General features: G+C 38.9%; 1 protein-coding gene across 1 annotated transcript; it reads right to left on the bottom strand.

The window, feature by feature from the left end:
• Positions 1-238: 238 nt before the first annotated feature.
• On the bottom strand, positions 239-24,532 carry LOC110293632 (short-chain dehydrogenase/reductase family 16C member 6). Its single transcript, XM_021161508.2, has 6 exons — positions 24,212-24,532; positions 17,307-17,438; positions 10,706-10,805; positions 10,129-10,273; positions 2,221-2,346; positions 239-365 (listed from the first exon to the last, which is right to left on the bottom strand). The coding sequence occupies exons 1-6, from the start codon at positions 24,530-24,532 to the stop codon at positions 239-241; spliced, it is 951 nt and encodes a 316-aa protein (XP_021017167.1).
• Between the last annotated feature and the right edge of the window lie 710 nt (positions 24,533-25,242).

Here is a 25,242-nt window from a genome sequence, read left to right as displayed (position 1 = left end):
CCAGTCTAGACAGTATATTGAGAACCTTTTTGAGAGAGAGAGAGAGAGAAAAAAAATACAAGGAGAAAGAAGAGACAAAGAGAAAGAGTCATGTGCAAACTGTCTCCTGAGAAGACAAACTGCATATTTCCCAATGCCTGGATGGCCCCAGGTATGCTGGCATGCTGCAACCACTACAGGGATTCCCAACAGTGTACTGTCTCATCTGTACATGTGATTATCATGGTCAACGACTGAGCTATTGCTCTTTCCTTTCTGTTTCCATCTGCAGCTCCTCCGCTTTGACTCTCCCTGTGAACGAAGTCATACACGTGTCCACACCAAGGTACTCACCCAGGGCAATCATCATTTTCGGAGATATTATTCTAGAGAAAAGGAGAGAAAAGTTATGATTCTTTACAACTCTTAAAGTCACCAAAGGGACTACTTGGAAAGGACTAAATGAAGATCCAGACTCATGTTGTGCATCTGTCACTCTATGTGAGGGCTGAATGGAAGCATACCACCTTATTGAAGTTAGGACCATCAGCATTATGGATGATGATAGGTCCTTTTGGCTTTTCCTTTACCCTATAATCATTCCCAAAGCTTTGAAAAATCCCACTTTCTCCACTTGCTATATTCACTGGCACTTTGGAGAGATCAGATGGCTTTTATTTACTCAGTATATATTTATTTACTAGACAACAGTAACACGAATGAGAATAAAAGCATACCAATTTAGGTTGTGTGCGACACAGTAGTTTTAAGTATGAGGATGGTTCTAGTGTGCATCTGAGACTAAGTGCTATTGCTTAGATCAAGGATAATGCTGGGTTTCAGATCACTTCTGCTTGGGTCATCCTAGTTTTACCCAATTCAAGTGAGCAAATCTTTTTGCATGCTTATTCTTTCTCAGGTCCTGTCCTGGGTGTAAGCATTAGACCAGGAAAGAGTTTAGAAGTTGTGGCCTCAGAGAGCACACAAACTGAGAGGTGTCTAGTGTGTTAGGTGCTGAAAGGCAGAGACAAGTGTGATGAGTCATACAAAGAGGACGTTGGCTTTCCTAAGCAATTAGGGCAGCAAGGAAGAATAGGTAATGTAACTAGTAGGTAAAAATAGTACAGAATGTACTGTATTTCCCAATAACACTATCCTCATGGTCCAGGGTCCAGAGCTTTCAGAGCATCAACATGATGCCATGAGAGGAAAACTCCACATGTGACATATGACAAGTCACAATAAAAGCACTTCTCCAGATGACCTTTGGATCATGTGTAGGCATGCAGGAAACACATGGATGACCAGTTTTGACTCTATATTCAAGATACCTCATTATATATAAACTAATCTAAGATGTAATAAACCTGAAGCCCCAAACACTTCTAATTATAAGGACTATTCACAAGGACAATACATCTTGTGCATAGAACAGAGCAGGAGGAGGCTCTGATGTGAAAGCTTTAGTTCCATTTAATCTTAAAGAATTATCTATCCTCTCTAGATTCCAGATGTACTATGCTGGCAAGCTTCCTTTACAGCCATCAGGACTGTAGGCAACACACAGAAGACAATACCTACATACTGGATGTGGGCCTGTGATAATCTACCCACAAATACCTCAGAAGACATTGTGTTGGCCTTCAAAAAGTTGCAGGAACTCTTTTACTAAGTGAAATGAAGAAATTACCAAATACCTTAGTGTTTCCCCAGAAACATCTCCTATTTTTGTCCATTATTGTAAAAGAGTAACTCTGCATTATACAAATTAAACTGATTAAAAATAAAGACATAGAAACAACAATAAAAAATCTGGATGTGGTGTTGCATACAGTAATCAGAAAGAAGAGGGAAGAGTATTGGGAGTCTGAAATATCCAACATGATAGTATCCCAATAATCCCAAGTAAGTGAGTGAAGACACACACACAAGCATCAATAACAACTCTAATACAACAAAATTACAGGAAACAACTTCAAAACTTCTCCAAAGCCTCCCTTAGAATTTGTGTGCTTTTTGTTTCTGTGTAGGAACAGATGCCTCTTGAGAGGCCCACATAATGGCTCAATTTAATTAATAGCAGAAGTAACAAAGACATGGTTCACTAAAGCCCAATAAATCCTCCTTGTGCAGTATTAGAATTCTTTGTCATCATTTTAAATAACAGTGGAGTTACCTTCTAGATAAAAAACTAGCAATGATCAGACAATTTGTTCACAATCAACCCAAAGGCCAACTTACTGTTTGAGAAACAATGCAACATATGCAAACTTGGGTATGATGAGGTAAACTTGTTCCTCTAAAATAGCATTGAAAATTTTTTGAGCCACGTACTCCTGCTCCAGGAGAGGTAAGAGAAGCGGATACCTGGAATGACAACACAGAGGTTCTGTCAATAGACTGGACTTTCCTGTGGTAACCAGTATTGAGTGTTGTTGAGTTTCTTTTGTTTTGATTTATAATTTCATTCAATTTTAGCTAGAAAGTATACTTTATATGACTTTGTTATTTTAAATTTTATTGGTTGTACTTTATGATCAAGAAGATGATTTCTTTTGAGCAGTATTTGAACCATGCTCAATATGAGGGTGCACTCTTTTATCACTGAGCAGAGTGCTAGAGCATGAGGCAAATCATAGTCAGCTGCTGTGGACAGTCTGAAGCATCTTCATATCCCACACCTGGGGCTAAAATGAAAATATATTCTTACAATATTTCTGTGTTTTTCAAAGAAACTAATATTCCCAAACTGTTACTACAGCTGTTCTCCTTGCCAAAGGCCTCTCCAGAGCTGCCTCACACAGGAGCAAGCCCTGTCTGAATGAGGCTTCTCGTTCAGGGTACTTCCATCTCTAGGCAGAGCTGCTGAAAGCAGGTTTGATAAGAACTCCCAAGCATGTGGAGAACAGCTCGTCTGTACTGGGAGCTGAGGAAAGGGAGGAATCCTCACTTAGTTCCCATGCCCACTGAAGTGGCTACCACATAGAGACTAGTACAGTATGAAAAGTATAATGTCACGGTCTTTCAAGGACTGGAACTTTCAAAAAGTTCTTTGAACAGTTTTCTCAACTTCAGCATATTCTTTGATCAGTCTCTAGAAATTTTAAATGCTGTCCTTATGACTTTCAGCCATGCAATAGACAATCTTTCCCTGTATATTTAAGCAATGCTTTTTCATCTGTTTGGATTTTTTTTTTTTTAGTTAAAAACATTAAACTTAGTTTTATAGCTTCAATGAACTAAAATTATTATCAGGGTCTTTCTGTTGGCTCCCTGCCTTTCTCCAAACATTGCTGTCTTGTGTGATATAAATTACTTCAGTTCATTTCCCTAACAATGATAATATCTGCATAGTCCTTACATCAAGGTCACCGTAGTCCACTGCTCCCTGTGCAAAAGTCTGTCATTAGCACTCTAGTGATTCAAATCTTTCTAGATAATTTTTTATATAAATAAAGATAAATTTTATCTTTATATAAAATCACTTCACAACATTTCCTATACATATTAAAAATGTCACAAAATGTTTTTTTTAATTTTTAATATTTTTATTACATATTTTCCTCAATTACATTTCCAATGCTATCCCAAAAGTCCCCCATAGCGCCCCCCACTTCCCTACCCACCCATTCCCATTCTTTTGGCCCTGGCATTCCCCTATATTGGGGCATATAAAGTTTGCAAGTCCAATGGGCCTCTCTTTCCAGTGATGGCCGACTAGGCCATCTTTCGATACATATGCAGCTAGAGACAAGAGCTCCGGGGTACTGGTTAGTTCATCATGTTGTTCCAACTATAGGGTTGCAGATCCCTTTAGCTCCTTGGGTACTTTCTCTAGCTTCTCCATTGGGAGCCCTGTGATCCATCCAATAGCTGACTGTGAGCATCCACTCCTGTGTTTGCTAGGCCCCTGCATAGTCTCACAAGAGACAGCTATCTTTGGGTCCTTTCAGCAAAATCTTGCTAGTGTATGCAATGGTGTCAGCGTTTAGAAGCTGATTATGGGATGGATCCCTGGATACGGCAGTCTCTAGATGGTCCATTCTTTCATCACAGCTCCGAACTTTGTCTCTGTAACTCCTTCCCTGGGTGTTTTGTTCCCAATTCTAAGAAGGGGCACAGTGTCCACATTTTGGTCTTCATTCTTCTTGAGTTTCATGCGTTTAGCAAATTGTATCTTATATCTTAGGTATCCTAAGTTTTGGGCTAATATCCACTTATCAGTGAATACATATTGTGTGAGTTCCTTTGTGATTGTGTTACCTCACTCAAGATGATGCCCTCCAGGTCCATCCATTTGGCTAGGAATTTCATAAATTCATTCTTTTTAATAGCTGAGTAGTACTCCATTGTGTAAATGTACCATAATTTCTGTATCCATTCCTCTGTTGAGGGACATCTGGGTTCTTTCCAGCTTCTGGCTATTATAAATAGGGCTGCTATGAACATAGTGGAGCATGTGTCCTTCTTACCGGTTTGGACATCTTCTGGATATATGCCCAGAAGAGGTATTGCTGGATCCTCCGGTAGTACTATGTCCAATTTTCTGAGGAACCGCCAGACTGATTTCCAGAGTGGTTGTACAAGCTTGCAATCCCACCAACAATGGAGAAATGTTCCTCTTTCTCCACATCCTCGCCAGCATCTGCTGTCACCTGAATTTTTGATCTTAGCCATTCTGACTGGTGTGAGGTGGAATTTCAGGGTTGTTTTGATTTGCATTTCCCTGATGATTAAGGATGTTGAACATTTTTTCAGGTGTTTCTCTGCCATTCGGTATTCCTCAGGTGAGAATTCTTTGTTCAGTTCTGAGCCCCATTTTTTAATGGGGTTATTTGACTTTCTGGAGTCCACCTTCTTGAGTTCTTTATATATATTGGATATTAGTCCCTTGTCTGATTTAGGATAGGTGAAGATCCTTTCCCAATCTGTTGGTGGTTTTTTTGTCTTATTGATGGTGTCTTTAGCCTTGCAGAAGCTTTGTAGTTTCATGAGGTCCCATTTGTCAATTCTCGATCTTACAGCACAAGCCATTACTGTTCTATTCAGGAATTTTTCCCCTGTGCCCATATCTTCAAGGCTTTTCCCCACTTTCTCCTCTATAAGTTTCAGTGTCTCTGGTTTTATGTGAAGTTCCTTGATCCACTTAGACTTGACCTTAGTACAAGGAGATAGGAATGGATCGATTCACATTCTTCTACATGTTAACAACCAGTTGTGCCAGCACCATTTGTTGAAAATGCTGTCTTTTTTCCACTGGATGTTTTTAGCTCCCTTGTCGAAGATCAAGTGACCGTAGGTGTGTGGGTTCATTTCTGGGTCTTCAATTCTATTCCATTGGTCTATTTGTCTGTCACTATACCAGTACCATGCAGTTTTTATCACAATTGCTCTGTAGTAGAGCTTTAAGTCCGGCATGGTGATTCCACCAGAGGTTCTTTTATCCTTGAGAAGAGTTTTTGCTATCCTAGGTTTTTTGTTATTCCAGATGAATTTGCAGATTGCACTTTCTAATTCGTTGAAGAATTGATTTGGAATTTTGATGGGGATTGCATTGAATCTGTAGATTGCTTTTGGCAAGATAGCCATTTTTACAATGTTGATCCTGCCAATCCATGAGCATGGGAGATCTTTCCATCTTCTGAGATCTTCTATAATTTCTTTCTTCAGAGACTTGAAGTTTTTATTATACAGATCTTTCACTTCCTTAGTTAGAGTCACGCCAAGATATTTTATATTATTTGTGACTATTGAGAAGGGTGTTGTTTCCCTAATTTCTTTCTCAGCCTGTTTATTCTTTGTGTAGAGAAAGGCCATTGATTTGTTTGAGTTAATTTTATATCTAGCTACTTCACCGAAGCTGTTTATCAGGCTTAGGAGTTCTCTGGTGGAATTTTTAGGGTCACTTATATATACTATCATATCATCTGCAAAGAGTGATATTTTGACTTCATCTTTTCCAATTTGTATCCCTTTGATCTCCTTTTGTTGTCGAATTGCTCTGGCTAGGACTTCAAGTACAATGTTGAATAGGTATGGAGAAAGTGGACAGCCTTGTCTAGTCCCTGATTTTAGAGGGATTGCTTCAAGCTTCTCACCATTTACTTTGATGTTGGCTACTGGTTTGCTGTAGATTGCTTTTATCATGTTTAGGTATGGGCCTTGAATTCCTGATCTTTCCAAGACTTTTATCATGAATGGGTGTTGGATCTAGTCAAATGCTTTTTCCGCATCTAACGAGATGACCATGTGGTTTTTGTCTTTGAGTTTGTTTATATACTGGATTACGTTGATGGATTTCCGTATATGAACCATCCCTGCCTCCCTGGGATGAAACCTACTTGGTCAGGATGGATGATTGTTTTGATGTGTTCTTGGATTTGGTTAGCAAGAACTTTATTGAGGATTTTTGCATCAATATTCATAAGGGATATTGGTCTAAAGTTTTCTATCTTTGTTGGGTCTTTTTGTGGTTTAGGTATCAGAGTAATTGTGGCTTCATAGAATGAGTTGGGTAGAGTACCTTCTGTTTCTATTTTGTGGAATAGTTTGTGAAGAACTGGGATTAGATCTTCTTTGAAGGTCTGATAGAACTCTGCACTAAACCCATCTGGTCCTGGGCTTTTTTTAGTTGGGAGACTATTAATGACTGCTTCTATTTCTTTGGGGGATATAGGGCTGTTTAGATCATTAACCTGATCTTGATTCAACTTTGGTACCTGGTATCTGTCTAGGAACTTCTCCATTTCATCCAGGTTCTCCAGTTTTGTTGAGTATAGCCTTTGGTAGAAGGATCTGATGGTGTTTTGGATGTCTTCAGGATCTGTTGTTATGTCTCCTTTTTCATTTCTGATTTTGTTAATTAGGATGCTTTCCCTGTGCCCTCTAGTGAGTCTGGCTAAGGGTTTATCTATCTTGTTGATTTTCTCAAAGAACCAGCTCCTTGATTGGTTGATTCTTTGAATAGTTTTTCTTGTTTCCACTTGGTTGATTTCACCCCTGAGTTTGATTATTTCCTGCCGTCTACTCCTCTTGGATGAATTTGCTTCCTTTTGTTCTAGTGCTTTTAGGTATGTTGTCAAGCTGCTAATGTGTGCTCTCTCTAGTTTCCTTTTGGAGGCACTCAGAGCTATGAGTTTTCCTCTTAGAAATGCTTTCATTGCGTCCCATAAGTTTGGGTATGTTGTGGCTTCATTTTCATTGAACTCTAAAAAGTCCTTAATTTCTTTCTTTATTCCTTCCTTGACCAAGGTATCATTGAGAAGAGTGTTGTTCAGTTTCCACGTGAAGGTTGGCTTTCTATTATTTATTTTGTTATTGAAGATCAGCCTTAGTCCATGGTGATCTGATAGGATGCATGGGACAATTTCAATATTTTTGTATCTGTTGAGGCCTGTTTTGTGACCAATTATGTGGTCAATTTTGGAGAAGGTACCATGAGGTGCTGAGAAGAAGGTATATCCTTTTGTTTTAGGATAGAATGTTCTGTAGATATCTGCCAGATCCATTTGATTCATAATTTCTCTTAGTTTCTCTGTGTCCCTGTTTAGTTTCTGTTTCCATGATCTGTCCATTGGTGAAAGTGGTGTGTTGAAGTCTCCCACTATTATTGTATGAGGTACAATGTGTGCTTTGAGATTTACTAAAGTTTCTTTAATGAATGTGGCTGCCTTTGTATTTGGAGCATAGATATTCAGGATTGATAGTTCCTCTTGGAGGATTTTAACTTTGATGAGTATGAAGTGTCCCTCCCTGTCTTTTTTAATGACTTTGGGTTGGAAGTCAATCTTATCAGATATTAGAATGGCTACTTCAGCTTGTTTCTTCATACCATTTGCTTGGAAAATTGTTTTCCAGCCTTTCATTCTGAGGTAGTGTCTATCTTTTTCTCTGAGATGAGTTTCCTGTAAGCAGCAAAATGTTGGGTCTTGTTTGTGTAGCCAGTTTGTTAGTCTATGTCTTTTTATCGGGGAGTTGAGTCCATTGATATTAAGAGATATTAAGGAAAAGTAATTGTTGTTTCCTGTTATTATTGTTGTTAAAGTTGGCATTTTGTTCTTGTGGCTGTCTTCTTTTAGGTTTGTTGAGGGATTACCTTCTTGTTGTTTCTAGGGCGTGGTTCCTGTCCTTGTATTGGATTTTTTCTGTTATTATCCTTTGAAGGGCTGGATTTGTGGAGAGATAATGTGTGAATTTGGTTTTGTCGTGGAATACTTTGGTTTCTCCATCTATGTTAATTGAGAGTTTGGCTGGGTATAGTAGCCTGGGCTGTAATTTGTGTTCTTTTAGTGTCTGTATAACATCCGTCCAGGATCTTCTGGCTTTCATAGTCTCTGATGAAAAATCTGGTGTAATTCTGATAGGCTTGCCTTTATATGTTACTTGGCCTTTTTCTCTTACTGCTTTTAGTATTCTATCTTTATTTAGAGCATTTGTTGTTCTGATTATTATGTGTCGGGAGGTATTTCTTTTCTGGTCCAGTCTATTTGGAGTTCTGTAGGCTTCTTGTATGTTCATGGGCATCTCTTTCTTTAGATTTGGGAAGTTTTCTTCTATGATTTTGTTGAAGATGTTTGCTGGTCCTTTGAGTTGAAAATCTTCATTCTCATCCACTCCTATTATCCGTAGGTTTGGTCTTCTCATTGTGTCCTGTATTTCTTGAATGTTTTGAGTTAGGATCTTTTTGCATTTTCCATTTTCCTTGATTGTTGTGCCGATGTTCTCTATGGAATCTTCTGCACCTGAGATTCTCTCTTCCATCTCTTGTATTCTGTTGCTGATGCTGGTATCTATGGTTCCAGATTTCTTTCCTAGGGTTTCTATCTCCAGTGTTGCCTCATTTTGGGTTTTCTTTATTGTGTCTACTTCCCTTTTTAGGTCTAGTATGGTTTTGTTCATTTCCATCATCTGTTTGGATGTGTTTTCCTGTTTTTCATTAAGGACTTCTACCTGTTTGATTAGGTTATCCTGTTTTTCTTTAAGGATTTGTAACTCTTTAGCAGTGTTCTCCTGCAATTCTTTAAGGGATTTTTGCGCTTCCTCTTTATTGTCTTCTACCTGTTTACCAGTGTTCCTTTGTATTTCTTTAAGTGTGTTATTAAAGTCTTTCTTGAAGTCCTCTACCATCATCAGGAGATATGCTTTTATATCCGTGTCTAGCTTTTCCGGTGTGTTGGGGTGCCCTGGACTGGGCGAAGTGGGAGTGCTGGGTTCTGATGATGGTGAGTGGTCTTGGTTTCTGTTAGTAAGATTATTACGTTTACCTTTCGCCATCTGGTAATCTCTGGGGTTAGTTGTTGTCATTGTCACTGTTTAAAAATTGGAGCAGAAGCTGTGTTCCACTCACCAGCAGTCTCAAAATCCTGTGGTGGGGGTCGTGGGTAGCTGGCAGTACCCCGGTGCTGGTCCAGCCGGAAGAGGCCTGTGGTCCTACTCAGGCTGGTTTTCTGCTTCCCTAACTAATGCAGTCTCAGGTCCCGCGCACAATTGGATTGGAGCAGAAGCTGTGTTCCACTCTCCAGAAGTCTTAAGATCCTGTGGTGGGTGTTGTGGGTAGCTGGGGAGTGTCAGCCGACCCTGCGCCCTCGCTACCCTGGTGCTTTTCTGACCGGAAGAGGCTTGTGGCCCTATGTAGGCTGGATTTCTCCCTCCCCAACCAGAGCAGTCTCAGGTCCCGCGTGATTGGACTGGAGCAGAAGCTGTGTTCCACTCACCAGCAGTCTCAAAATCCTGTGGCGGGGGTCGTGGGTAGCTGGCGGGTGTCAGCCGACCCTGTGCTCTAGCTACCCCGGTGCTGATCCGGCTGGATGAGGCCTGTGGCCCTACTCAGGCCGGTTTCTGCTTCCCTAACTAATGCATTCTCAGGTCCCGCAAGCAATTGGATTGGAGCAGAAGCTGTGTTCCACTCACCAGAAGTCTTAAGATCCTGTGGCGGGTGTTGTGGGTAGCTGGCGAGTGTCAGCCGACCCTGCGCCCTCGCTACCCCGGTTCTTTTCTCACAAAATGTTTTATATTAGGGATATTTATACTTTTATATTTTATATAGGAAGCAAATTATTTTCTCAATTAAACCATGATATTTTAATATATTCTCATTGTTAACTTCTGTTCTATCTTAGCATTATAAGAGTAGAGGAAGAGCTCACTTACTTGGTTGTACAGCCTTCAAACATTCCAGTTTTGATGAAATAGGGGCAAACGATGGTACTTTTAATTTTAGTTTTCATTATCATAGTTAATTCAAGGAAGAGAGACTCGGCAAAGCCAAAGGCTGCAAATTTGCTTGAAGAATAATCTGAAATAAAGTGAAGGGTTACTAGTGATATAGCTTGGAAAATTCTCATAATTATTTATTAAAAAACAATCTCCTTTTCTTTTCTTCTGGCTTATCCTTGAGGACAGAGTATCTCCTCCCAGTATGGACAAATAAAAACACTGGAATTGTTTCAATTTCTCTTAATACAAGAATATCAATGAATCAACAGGCACACACACACACACACACACACACACACACACACACACACACATTATTTTGTGTGTCTTCTTTTTTCAAAAGGAGGGTACGTTTCCCAGTGCAATTGTGAAAAGAGATGAGGAGGGGGTGGTGATGCTTCTGGGTGGAATGTTGTAGGATTTCCCTGTGGGGCAGGAAGAGCCTCTCTGCATTCTGGAAGGGCCCTCTTTCTGGGGGATAAAAGAAAGTATAGCAAATGGAAATAGATACCTGACAGTCCATTAATACCAACGAGTCCTGCTATGCTTGAAATACAGACCAGGTGACCATGGTTAGCTTTAACCATGGCAGGAAGGAAGGCCTTACAAGTCTAGGAGATATAAACACATTTTGCCATTAATTAATTAGTTACTTTCATTATTCTGTAAGCATTTTTTGAGTTTATTAACTCACTTAGTGAATTTCTATCTAATATTCATGGTGTGTTAAATTCTAAGGTAGCACGAAAGTAGGAAGTATACAGCCACTTTGAGTTTATTTTCTCAGATATATGAAACAGTGTATACTTTCTTTGATCTTTGAAATTTAACCAGAACTTTTTTATACTCATTGGCTTGATATAATTGTAGAAACTTTAAAAAGTGCTCTGAGTTCTTTATATAACTTTGACAATGTGCAATAAAATCAATCACACTTACATTTCAGACTTTACTATCAGTACAATTTTCCTTCACTTTCAGGAATTAGCAGAAATGGAAGAAATTGCTAGAGGAAGGTGGATTTAGTGCAAACTCTGTATTGCATGATAAGAAGGGTGCTTTGAAATTGTCTACACTGACTAACATTTTTGGTATGCTTTGGTAAACTCCGTTTATTTATCTGTAAGTGATATCATAAGTCCCCATGCCACAAATGCCCTATTCCTTTTCTCACTCCTGCTCCTCTCTCAGGGAAGTTTCACAGTATTTACTGAAACTCAGTAATTCAGTAATATGCTCTCTTTCTCTAAACCTTGTTCATAGGCAGTTTGGAAAAACTGTAGAAATAGGGCAGAGATAATGGCACACCGTGTAGCATACCAGAATGTTTTCTTTAAAGAGATCTTTAAATTTATTTATTTGTATTTGTGTGTGTGTGTCTCCATGTCTGCCCACTTTGCTTTCTATTGCTGTGCTAAGTGTAATGACTAAAAACAATATGCTGTGTTTCCTTCTACTGCTCACCTGAGAGTCAAAACCAGGTAAAAAGGTCAGGATATTATTTATGTGATCTTTTCCTCATTACTATCTAAGTCCAAATTTCTCATGTCACTATTTTGTCAGGTCTGACATTCTACTGGCTAAGAACATGAGTTTAGTATGTTCTAAAGACTGGCCTGATCGGATCTGTCCTATCATTCATCACTGTTCCTACGATGTATGTGATTTTGACAGTCTCATATTTTCACAGTGGAGCTTTTGAGAGACTGCACAAATCTCATGGAGAGGCCACTGGACATAAAACAGCATCTTAGCTTCATTTTGTTTTGTCAACCTTGTTCTGTGGCTGCTATACTAATGCCTAAATTTATGCTTCGTTGATGACAATTGTGTTCTTTTGTCATTTCATGCTCATGTACAGTGTCAATTAAAGGATCTGTTCCTTGTAGCTATGGCATCTTTCCCTTTAAATGATTGAAATCTTGTCATGACTCTAAGCTGGCTGGTAGTGGCAGGATCTAGTTATTGTCTTTCAGCTCAAAAGCCTGAAGGATCTAATTGAGTCCTATAGGTATTTTCTATGTTGCCACCCATTAGTCTTTGTGAAATTCAGGGTCTAGAAACCTAGGTAGAGGTTCCACCATGATACCAGTTTTGTATCTGAGAGTTTATGCAATTTTCAAGAAAGAGAAGTGAATAAAATGTTGATGATGTGGGTCAGTTCCACTTTGTTATGTTATACAGAGAAAGCTCCCAGGTGTGAGTGAGAGAACATTGATGTTTGTAACAGCCTGCAGAATAGCCAATCACTGCTGGGACGAATAGTCCAGGGGCATCTGTAAGCCATGCAGCGAGTTCTAACTGTTTTCGGAGTTTTATTTTGTGCTGGGTTTGGATTTTCTTCTAATTTTCTATATTTTCAGTTGAAGACAAAAATTTCTGGGTACTTACAGGAGCCCTCACCCCATATCCAGAAAGGATGTATTTTAAGACCCTTGTTAATACTGAAGGCTTCACAAATATTAAATCATATGTGTGGGATGCATTTTCTCATGCATAGCTACATGATTATGATGATAAAATTTAATTTATAAACTAAGCAAGTAGATAAACAACAGTGACTAATAAGCTAAAACAAATATAATAATATACTGTGACAAAGTTATATTAATGTGACATCTCTTTATTCAAAATACCTTAGTGTATTATGAATATTAGCAACTTCAGCATATGATTTTTTTCCTAGTAAAAGGAAATACTTTGGCATACAAAATTGACAAAAACATTGATCTTGTACTTTGAGGCCATTTTAAGTGAAATAAGAGTTCTTTGAGCACCGGCTGAGCAGCACCACAACAGTTGATTTTGAGAGAGTGACCAAGTGATTAATGGGCAGGGGCCATGTATTGCAGATACATTGACAAGGAAATAACTCACTGGGATGGGATGGGATGTCTAAGAGTTCACCATCTCACTCAGAATAGCATATAATTTAAAGGCTGGAAAAGCCTGTCTGGGACTTTACTCATATTGTATTGATGGGGACTTCTTAAAGGATGTTTTGAAGAAGAATTAATGATAGAAATGCATAATTTACACTCTTTCCATGGGTATTATTAAAGAAAAGAAAAGGAATACAGAGAAGAGTTCATTTAGCAATAATTTGTCAAGAATGCTCTTCAATTTTGTGAAATATTTTTTGTGTGCTTATGTATATGTGTGGGGCATTGTTTGTGTGTGTGTGTGTGTTGTGTATATGTAGAGTTACAGGTTAATGTTAGTTGGCTCTTGAGTTTGCTCTCTGCCTTACACTATTGAGGTAGAGTCTCTAATCTGAATCCAGAGCTCACCAGTCTGGCTTATCCAGCTAGGTAGTTTGCCATTGTCTCCTGACTCTGCTTCTCATGGGCTGGGATGACAGGCTGGCTGCCAAGCTTGCTTGGCATTCATCTGGATTCTGGGGATCAGAACTCTGATTTTCATACTTGGAAAGCACTTTTACCCACTGAGCCATTTCCTCAGCCCATGAAGTATTTTTAATAATGGCAATTAATAAGAGATTTCACTGGGTATAGGTTGTTATTATCTATATTAAAATAATTGTGTAAACAAATTATAATTGTTCTATAAAAAGCTGTGCCTCTTTTTCTCAATTTTTATGTGTAGGTTGTGATGTAAAGAATCATTAAATTCATTTGATTTTATTTTATTGCAGTTATTCAAGTGTTTGTTTTCTATGAGAAACACCTATTGAATGATCTTCCTGAGTATTTCCACACTTTTGCAGGTTTGAAAAATTATTTCTATTTTCATGGAATATCTATTCATTCAAATCAAAAGTGACCTTTTTACTACCAAAAACAAAGTTGGTAGCTGAATTTCTTTTCAACCTACATATGTGGGTTATATTTTACACATTTTAAGTTTACCTCTTTGACAACCTTTTAGCATCACCAGAGATCATACTGATGCACAGATAGTGTCGACTTCAATGACTTGAAGTTTGGGGAGTTGCATTAGTTGGGTAACTATATGAGAATTTTATCCGTAATATTTTAAAAGAAGTAAAAATTCATAGTGTACCAGGGCCCCAGAACTTAGTAGGCCCTCAGACCTTAGCACAACTGACCCCTTCATGAAGATACCATTCAGCTAATAACACTTAGCAAGTAGATAGCACCATCTGTCAGAATGAGAACAAAGGCCTAATCCACCAAAGTGCATAGTTCTGGGTAAGTCTCTGAATTATGAACCTTGCTTTTTTGCTTCTGTAGTTATGTTTCTAGTTAACTGCTCTTATTAACTAAAGTATATCGACCCAAAATAATGATTTTTGTGCTTAAAAGCTCACCCTGAGAAAGGCCTGATGCTACCGTGGTATCCTGAACACCCAGTAGAGTTGCTGGCTGACTAGTAAAGACTTTCTTCTGGTTTAACGCCATGTCTGAGCAGTCTTCTCTGGTGGGTACCCCACAGAAAGAGTAGGTAAGTATTGAATCATCAAACACAGTTTGACCCTTTAGAATGAACTATTAATTAAGACCATGAGTTCAATGTTGTATGTACCTTATCTTCTAAGAGAATGATAAGATTAATTATTTATTAAGATTATATTGAAAGATTAAAAATGGTACCCTCATAGAAACAAGGGGAGAAGGGACGGACGGAATAGGGGATTTTTGGAGGGGAAACCAGGAAAGGGCATAACATTTGAAATGTAAATAAAGAAAATATTAATAAAAGAAAAGAAAAAATGGTATCTTATACTGTACAGCAGTTAACTCAAAACTAGTGGCTATGGAGAAGTATACTCTGAACAGGTCTTAGAGAAATGTCAGCTCCCAGATGCCAATAGATAACAAAATTCAAGGTTATAAAGGCCCCTTATATGCATGATATAGGGTTTGTATATAATCTACGAACTTTCTTTTGCAAATTTTAAGTCATGTCTGTTACTTATAGCATATAATTCAATGTCAGTGATATATATATATATATATATATAATGTTTTATACTGCATTGTTAAAGGACAGATGCAACATCATTTTTCAAATATTTTCAGTTAGGGATTGATTGAATCTGTAAGTATGAAGGAAAGGCTGTGAAGGGCTAGTGAGGGACACTTAATGTAAATACTGTTTTATTTTCTGATTGGTGTATGGGAAAACACTTTACCTCTATTCTTGACTTATTTCTTTAAAAATTATTGCATATACTAATTTTATATAAGGACATTTTTTTGGATGAGATTGAAATCTCAGTTTATTTATAATACTATACTCCTTTATTTAGCATGCAAGCTAGAGTCAAATTCTTTGTGTGGTATTATTAGAATCGAGGGGAAAATATTTGTGCATAATAAGGAATGGCAGTTTTTCACAGATTAGCAAGCTTAACACTTTGGAGAAAAGAATTCTCTCACTAGGAGTGCTATAGATGCAGCTTTTGGAGATATCTATGATGAATTTGGCCATCAAGCTTTGGAGCAGGTGAATCTAGTGCAAGGAAGCAATATATGAATTTTGAATCTCTCAAATTTTAGATATGAGTAATTCTTTCTGTAATTTTTGGATGGAAGTGGATGCCCTGGTTTTATTGGTTGCTCAGAATAATGCCTAAATTTGCTGACATATACCACAAGGGCTTATGTGTGTTTATTGAATCGTTTTACTGTTAATTGTGTAAACGATTAAGGTCACAACTGTACTTGGACACGATGTAAAATGCAGGCTCAATGACAACAGTAAGCCAGAAGGATGAGAGTCAGGAGGAAGAATTTTCTCAGAGAATACGGCTCATGCCAAGACCCTTTGAGGAAGGTTTGGCATAGTAGGGTTTAGTGAGGATTTCTGGAAGAAATTGAACATGAGTAAGAAGTAAGGGAAAAGAGAGTTTGGAGATAGATAAAAGAGGCTAATTCCATGTCATGGTAGGGTTTACAGCTATGCTATGAAACCCTACTCTACTCTCTATGCGATGTGCTTGGGACACTCTGAATGAGGACTGTTTGATTCTTACATCAATTGAGATTGTTTGGGCAATACAGTGGAAATATCACCATACTTCCTTATGAAGATCAGGTAGAAGGCATCGGGATTGAAGATGGAAAGCCATGATAAACTGTCAGTAAATGAAAGAGGTGGCTTGAACAGCTGGCGTCAAAGATGGAGGGACATGTACTTGGGCAAGGCTTGCTTGGCAGGCAGGACAGTGTTTTTATAAAGGAGAAAATCAAGGTAATTTCTATGTGTATGATATGATTCCTGGTGTGTGGATCTTGGCCCACCTACCAACATGAATGGCATTTAGCATCATCCAGGAAAAAAGCTTAAGAGGAAATGAACATGGAAGGAAAGTAAGAGCCTGTAGGAATGTTTATAGGAGATCTAAAGTACACAAGCATTGTGTTAATTGTTCTATTAGTATTGACTGAAATAAATTTCTGTGCTCCAGTGTGATTTCACACCACTTCCTGGTGACAAAGGATGAAGACAGTGGTGTGAAGATGATGAAGACTGCGAAAATTTTGAGTTGCAGTAAGTAAGAATTAGGAGACCTGAAACAAATCCATTCCCAGGTCTTCCAGAGACAAAACACTAATGTCTGCTACTCTTTGACAGTCTCCATATCACCTATGACCCTGGCTGCAGTCATTTAGATATACTGCATCCTGCACTAACTACCTTTTACTGGTGATTATTTTCTGTCACAAGCATATTCCCTCCCAATGGAAAGAATTTTTGTAGTCCCAGATCCTTCAGTCTCTTACCTACTCTGTAGAGTGGCACTGTCCAAAGCCTTAGCCTCTAGGCATTGGTGGCTAATTAAATGTACACTAATTGTTATCCATTATATATTATTATTAAAGAACATAAAAGTAAGAATTTAGCTCTTCATTCCCACCAGTCATGTTTCAAGTAATTAACATCTTAGGAAGAAGAGAGAGAAAATTTTCATTGTCAAAGGCAGTTAGAGATGTCACTGAGACTTTGGGGTAGGGCAAGAGCAGGAAAAACTAATCTAAGCCACATATAGCAGAGCCTGGTGAGGGCGAGACTTGAATATCAACAGAAAACAGACAAATGGTCTATTTCTTGGCATATAACTGAACAGTTGTTTCTGGAAACGCAGAGAATTCTGATGCTCACTAATAAACACGAGAGAGACTTACCCAGAAATGAGAAATGGCATTGACAAGAAATGATTTTTCCACCAAGTGATCCGGAGTATTGAGGAATGACTTTCCTGTCACAACACCTGCATTATTAATAAGAATTGTGACATCACCGACTTCTTCTCTAACCTACCCAGAAAGGAGAGACACACGGCATTGATTAAAATGTTGAATTTTTGACATTTATTTTCCTAAGTCTCATTTCCATGTGTTTTACGTAAATGTAGTTGTGGAGTACACAGCGTGTCAATGACAGATAAAGGTAATGCTAAGATTAAATTGCCTACTGACACTTAGCTAGCTACATTTGCTTATGTAAGGAGACTCTATGATGTTCCCACTACTATGAAATCACTTAGTGATATGAATACACCTCCACTGTTCAATCATACTTTCCTATCATTCCCTTTAAAGCATTTAATTTGTTTTTGTCTCTTCATGAAGAAGTTAATCAATTTAAAACTTATACTGGGATACTTTTTGAAACAAATATTTCAATTTGGAAATTTTGCTTAAAGTACACAGTTTTTTCTTGAGGACAACCAAGGACATGTCAGCAGCTTATATGGTTTTGAGAGTCTCTTGGATTCCTCTGATGAACAACCTAAAAGGAGGTTTCTCAGGTCTGGTACCAGTGTTTTGATCAGAGACTCTATTTTGCTGGGAGCATTGTTAGCCCACATAACTTCATTTAAACAGTATATGTTTATATACCCTTATATGTGCTATTTATAATGTTACATAAATAAAAAATAATCTGATTTTTAAGGCTCTCCCAAACATCCTTTGTGTTATATTTTTTTCTTCCTCCCATCTTCCATCACTGCAGCCAAATTGTCATCACCAATTTTGGCCATTTCCTTCTTAATATCTCTTGTATATTCTTTGTGAAGACACAATGCACCCTGGACACAGCCCCCTGAAATGTCGCCTTCCCAAGGACCAGCGCACATAGTACTGGAAGGCACTTTGAAAGCTGCCAAGGGAGAGGGCATCAATAGGGAATTCTCACCTGTTGTGATGCCTATACGCCACAATAATGACCACCAGGGCAAAATATCCCTTAAGGGTGCAATAATGCCACTCACATCTTAACCAAAAACTGTCTAATTGAATTTAAGGCCCGCTTAACAGGAAGAAGATAATTCTGGGTACTGGAAATCTAGCAAATTACAGGGGTTGTTGAGATCATAGATCTTAGAGAATAACCCACTACCTCTACTTTACTAAGTCAGTGGAATATCTAAAGGCATTCTAAACGTTTATCCTTATATTCACAGGTAAGTGTAGTTCCCTTCCCTCATCAAAGAAACTTTTTGCAACAGATGGAGACCATTACAGAAACTATAACTAGTCAAAATACAGAGAACTTCTGATTGTGGGGTGCCTATCCCAATTGATATTTTACAATCTTATACCCATGGCTCAGGGAACATGAGGAAGAGGGAATAGAAAAGTCATAAGAGCCAGAGGACCAGACAATCTGATGTAAGATTGTGTCTCCTAGAAATAACAGGGAAGCTTCACTCATGAAATATTTCAGCTTTATGAAAGCCTACATAAGACCTGAGCAAGGACAACACCAATAGGCATACTAACAGAGAAGGCGGTTATCTCATGGGGCCGTACTTCTAAACAAAAACAACTAAGGACTGCTGAGAGAGGGAGAACCAGTCTTCCCCAGGAATCCGGCCTCTAGTTGGTTGTTTTGGTGTGTATATATATATATATATATATATATATATATATATATATATAGACACACACATGTAGTGTGTGTGTGTCTGTGTGTGTATAAAACATTGAAAGAGAAAGAGAGCATGAATTTGAAAAGAAGCAAGGAAAGGGAAGAGGAAATAATATAATTATATTTACCTCTAGAAAAAAAATACACCAAAGAGCAAAAACTCTTACTGTGTTTTTAACCATATATGGTATTACAACTATGTACTATTGAAGTGTTTAATTGGATGAATTTAGTAAATTCATATACCCATGTAATATCTACTTCAAAAACTATAAAATATGTTCCTAAGTCTTTGTACATCTTGCTTCTTGCATGGTATATTTCAGACCTGGAAAGTTCCCCCAAGGCTTGGTATTCAGTTTCGTGTTTTTGATAGTTTTGGGATGTGGGAACTAGCAGGAAGTTTTGGTCGTTGAAAGAATTTTCAGTGGGGATTGTGGGATATAGCATTGCTTTATTCCACTCCTGGCCTTGTGGTAAGCAGGCACATTGCCATGCCCTGTGCCCCCTGTGGTAAAGTAAGTGCTGCTTCTCCTGATTGGCTTCAATGGTTCAGGTTACCATGGCCTGAAAACATAAGCCATAATAAATCTGTTCTCTTGGTTAAAAAAAAAAATGATTTCCATAAGGAGATGACCTGCTGTGTAAGGATAAGATCCCCTCTCTCTTCCTCCCTTCCCTCCCTCCCTCCCTCCCTCCCTCCCTCCCTCCCTCCCTCCCTCCTCCATCCTTCCCTTCTTTTCATTTTTGATAATAGAGAGAAACCCTGGACCTTGTGCATGCTAGGCAAGCATCCTACTATGAAATTGTTTCACTAGCCCTCTTCTTTGCTTCAGACTTCAGTAAGTTGCTTAGATGCTTATATAGGTGTTGCTCTTGTTCTATAGCCCAGACAGGACTTGAGCTTGGGATCCTCCCACCTTAGCTTCCTGCATTGTTGGGAAAAGAGCTGGCCCCAGCATGGCCTGTTTTCTGACTTGCATCTCTCTATTGCTCTGGTGTTCTCTCCTGATGGTCTTTAGTGCCAGCAAAGTGTGAAGACATTCCTGCCTGGGTGTCTCTGAGAATATTTCTTCTAGCAGCCATTAAGGTTTACTGTGAGCATGTGGGTGCGTGATGACTAATTTCTATAGTAGTCAATTCCCTGATTCCTGTTTGGCTAGGGTAAGTCATGCTTGGATTGAAGACCTCCCAAACAATGGTGTATTTGTTCCAGTGCCCAGAGACTTCTGTGACCCTTTGTAAACTGCTAAAAAGACTAGTTCTAATCTGAACATAATCTTCCAGTAGGATTTTTACAAGCTTCACAGCTATCTCATCTCTTCCTTTTCACATGGTCCACTTCTGCTGCTTGCATAGTCAACTAAACATCATGAGTCTTGTTTGGAGTAAACCATACTCCAGGAATATTAAATAAAGTGTCTCTCTCCTGCCATTTTGTCTCAGATTGTACCTCTGTAGGTCACAGTGATAAAGCTGATTCTGGGGTAGAATAAATAAATAGGCTAACCAATGATGTGAAAATGAGAGAGAGAGAGAGAGAGAGAGAGAGAGAGAGAGAGAGAGAGAGAGAGAGAGAGAGAGAGAGAGAGAGAGAGAGAGAGATTCCAAATCTTTTGGAAGATACAACTACTCTTTCTTTCCTCTAGACAAGAAGCATTGCCTATCCTGACCTATCCTGACTTTTCTAATTCCTGGTCAATGCTATGTGCTGAACCTACCAGTTGTAGAAACTTTGAATATGTATCTATCTATCTGCTGTTGATATAGGTAAGTGAGTTAATATGGGCTGGTGTTGAGATTAGACCTCTCTGCTTTGGAGAAAGGTTAGGTCCAAGGAAAACATTCACAAAAGACCAAGTTGAAAAAATATCTTACTGATTTGGTAAGACAATCAGTGTAAAGAAGGGCTCAATCTCACACTACAGAGGGATACCTGGTCAAAAAAATGGGGAAAAGTAGGTAGAGCCTTTCATATAAAATCATTAAACATCTTAGAGAATGAATGGCCATTGACGTCACTCCAAGAGGAAGTCCTGCATCTGAGAGTCACTACAGCAGGAGGAGTTATTATCTAGATTGTGGAATTTAATTTTCACTCTACTTAGAGTGGACATTTAAGGAAGACATTATTCTAGCTCATGGGTGAAGAAACAGGCTATGGGATGTTAATAACCTGCCAAAAGACTCACCACTTCTGAGAGGATACACACATCTGTAGTGGCATGCAATACTTGCTCTTACACAAATTTTCCCTTGTTTTAATTATATATTTTCTTTATTTACATTTCAAATGTTATCCCCTTTCCTAGTTTCCCCTCCAAAAATTGCCTACTAGCCCTCCTCAACTCACCAACCTACCCACTTCCTGGCCCTGGCATTCCCATATACTGGGGCATAGAACATTCATAGGGTCAAGGGCCTCTCCTCCCATTGATGACTGACTAGGCCATCCTCTGCTACATATGCAGCTAGAGCCATAAGTCACACCATGTGTTTTCTTTAGTTGGTGGTTTAGTACCAGGGAGCTCTGGGGTGTACTGGTTATTTCATATTGTTGTTCCTCCTATGGGGCTGCAAGCCCCTTCAGCTCCTTGGGTATTTTCTCTAGCTTGTTCATTGGGGACCCTGTTCTCTGTCCAATGGATGGCTGTGAGCATCTACTTCTGGCCCCACCTGGGGATCCATCCCATATACAACCACCAAACCCAAACACTATTGTGGATGCCAACAAGAGCTTGCTGACAGGAGCCTGATACAGCTGTCTCCTGAGAGGCTCTGCCAGTGCCTGACAAATTTGCTCTTCTTAATCATCAAGATTAGGCGCCTCGGTTTTCCTGGAATTTGCAATCTTCCTGCCTTACCGTTCCCAAAGTTTGGATTACAGTCATGTGTCACTTATGTTTGACTGTATTTGTTGACTTTGCATGCTGGAAATGAAAATTCTTTCTTTCTCTGCTTATGGAAAGCTAATTACTCTGCCCTTTGGAATGCTCTGCCACACTAACTGGTTCTCTATCCATTTCAAGGGTGAGGATGATGTCTGCCATTTGTTAAAGTCTTACAGGTAAAGTATTTGGGTTTCCCAGTACTTAAGAACTAACTACAATTAAGCCAAAAACATGATTGAGGGATAAACCTGGAAACACGGTACTTATAAGATAGTGGCCAAAAAGAAACCTTTTGGATATATTTCAATGGCAAATATTTCTAATTTTTTAGAATCTTTTTCTTCCAGACACCAAGGAAATTTCAACCAGAACAGAATGCTTTGTAGGGAGACAAGGATGTTAGTGTAGAAGGTGATGATACGTTTCAGCATAGGGAAAGGTTTGGGGATGCTCACATTGCTCACAGCTCACTGATGATGCTCCTGGGATAAGGTAGCAGGGGTTCTAGGGCCACTTTAGAGCCATTGGCTTCCTGATCCATTACCTGGCTAAATTCCTTCAACTCTCACTGTCTCTATTTCATAATGGACAAAGTAGCAAAATGATAGTTCCTGTTTCACTGTGAAGTTTGTATATGATCAGAGACAGAAGCAAAGGTTTTTCTGGGCACCCTGAACTGGTTGATGCCTGGTTCTGGGACAGAATCTCGCACTCATCAAATTACATTAAGTTCACCCCAAATCCGTTCTGCTGGGAGCTCTTTCTGCCATGTTTCTTTCCCTTTTGATTCCCCTTGTTCTGTACCAAAATGGACTCAGGGAGCTATAATGGCCACGTTGTTATCTGCCAGGGAGTAACACAAGCTCAAAACCTGTGGGTCCTCAATCAAGAAAAGAGGAAGAGAAAAGTAAGGAAGTATGAAGCAAGAGGTTCAGGTGGTATCACGGCTACTCAGTATTAATTTTAAATAAATACAAAGTTGAATTGCACATAGAGAAACTGGATTACAAAGAAATCTCTTGGGGATTCTGTGTCAAACTGTATGTACCTGTGACTCCCAGCTACCTGCCATGACTCTGTCTCTTGCCAGTTTCTGCCTTGTGATCTTGGGTAAACTACAAGGTCAGTGCTCCATGGCTTCTTCCTCTGTTTAACAGGAATGATGACATCAAAATACATTTCATAAGGCCAAGGTGTACTGATGACTGGTTTATGAGGTACACATTTGCTGAAAAGAGTAACACAAGATAAAAATAATATAGTTGCTAGTTTTATATATTATTTTGCTTTGGCTTGTTTGTTCAAATATTTTGAATCAGCCTTGAGACTCTGACTAGAGGCTGGTACATTAGTCTTTTTTTGAGAAAGCCATTAATCCCATATGTCCAATTCCTTCCCCTGATAGGATTACTGCAGTCTAGGTTACTAATATGTCTATTTCAATCATACCTGAGCCATAGAGCAGAAAACCAAGATGTTCCTATGTTCTAGATCCCTTTGAAATCACACAAATTATCCAGTTATTAAATAGCCTGTTCTTTTCTGTGGAAACAGCAATAACGGTGTCTGCCTATAGTTTCTCTTCCTTCCTGCCTCACTGATGTTCCATTGTTGATCTCCTATGTGCTGTGTTGTGCTGTGTCTGTCAAGGGGACCATGGGTAAAGTGAAAAATCTCACCCAAAGTTAGACAATACCAATAGGTAAACTGTGAGAACTTTTGTACACTGAGTGATTTCCCCTTTATACTCCTTATAATGTTTCCAAAAAATACAATGTGGCAATAGGTTTGCCATAGGGCTGGGTGTGATTTAATTGTCATCAAAGTTATGGGACAATGGGTAGTTAAAGTTGCACACCATGAACTTGCCAACCACTCACTTCACAGATATGCAGGTATGTGTTGCAAGGCAACATTGTTAAAGTTGCACAACAAAATCAGGAGATCTGGGGCTTGGCAGAGTGTCTACCAACCACAGGTGAATCCCTAAGCAAAGCTGCCAGACAGGACTGGGTTCTGAAGTGAGTAGGGCACTCAACAAAGCAGTCAGGAGCATTGGGCTCTGAAGTCAGGACAAGTCCTACTAGGCTATGCTGCTTTTTGTCTTAAATATAAAGTCACATTTAAGATGAACAGAATTAAACTGTAGATACACAGCAATCTTTGGGGGAACCTATAATAAATCCCTTCCCCCTTGTAGTAATAAAAATGCAGGTTAGAAGCAGTTTTCCCAGAATTGTAGCAAAGAGCAGTGATAAACTCACCTGGTCAGCAACTCTGTAGACCTCTATCCTGCTGCTGCAATCACACTTATAGGCAAATACTTTCACATCACCTTTTTGTTTGACCAGTCTACAGGTTTCCATATTGCCTTCTTGATTAATGTCCCAGAGAACTAAAGTGGCCCCGTGGCTGGCAAAATGTATGGCCAGTAGCCTTCCAAGTCCACTTCCAGCTCCTGTTATAAGTACAATCTCTCCAGAAACATCCTTTTTCCTTTTAGGAATTACTTTGAAAACTAAAGATTCTAAAAAGTAATATAGAAACTTTCCAAAAAAGATAGCTGTGTCCGCCACTGGATTCATGTTGATTGATTGAAGAAAGCAACGTCCTAATAAGGGGAAAAGTAACTGGTAAGTCTATTTTATTACAACAGCTGTAGTGCATCATTTAGTACAAGGGCTTTATATCTGAGACAGTATTTTCAAATTGTAGCTTTAGTAGAAATTGTCATAACTGATGAGTAGTAAATTATATAAACAATGAGCATGATAACACTTATGTCAACAAGAAACATCTTAATTATTAAATTACATAAACAGTGATTATGAGAATACTTTGTTAATAAGAAACATCATAATTTATAGAACACCCATTTTCAGATACTGTGATTGATAGGTAGGCTATAGATGGTAAGAATAGCTTTGCAGTTAGGGACATACAATCTTAACTTGTATGTCTTAACTCACTCAGTCTTATATGATAAGCAAACTAGGACTTGGGACACTTGGTCTAGCGACTTTTCTACTGCTTTGTCTTAGTTTGTTTTCTATTGCTGTGATAAAGGTCACAAGCAAAAGGAACTTAGGGAAGAAAAGGTTTAATTTACCTTACAGGTGACAGTCCGTCATGAAGGGAAGTCAGGAAAGGAGTTAAAGGTAGGAATCTGAGGCAGAAAGTGAAGCAGAGACCGTGGATGAGTACTGCTGACTGGCTTGTTCTACCAGTTTTCTTATACAGTCCATGACCGCCTGCTCAGGGGTGGCACCATTCACAGTGAGCTGGGCCCTCCCAC

The sequence above is a fragment of the Mus caroli genome, unplaced genomic scaffold (assembly GCF_978045245.1).
Source record: "Mus caroli unplaced genomic scaffold, Mus_caroli_1 scaffold_6, whole genome shotgun sequence".
NCBI lineage: Eukaryota > Metazoa > Chordata > Mammalia > Rodentia > Muridae > Mus > Mus caroli.
This window is presented reverse-complemented; position numbering and strand designations above follow the sequence as displayed.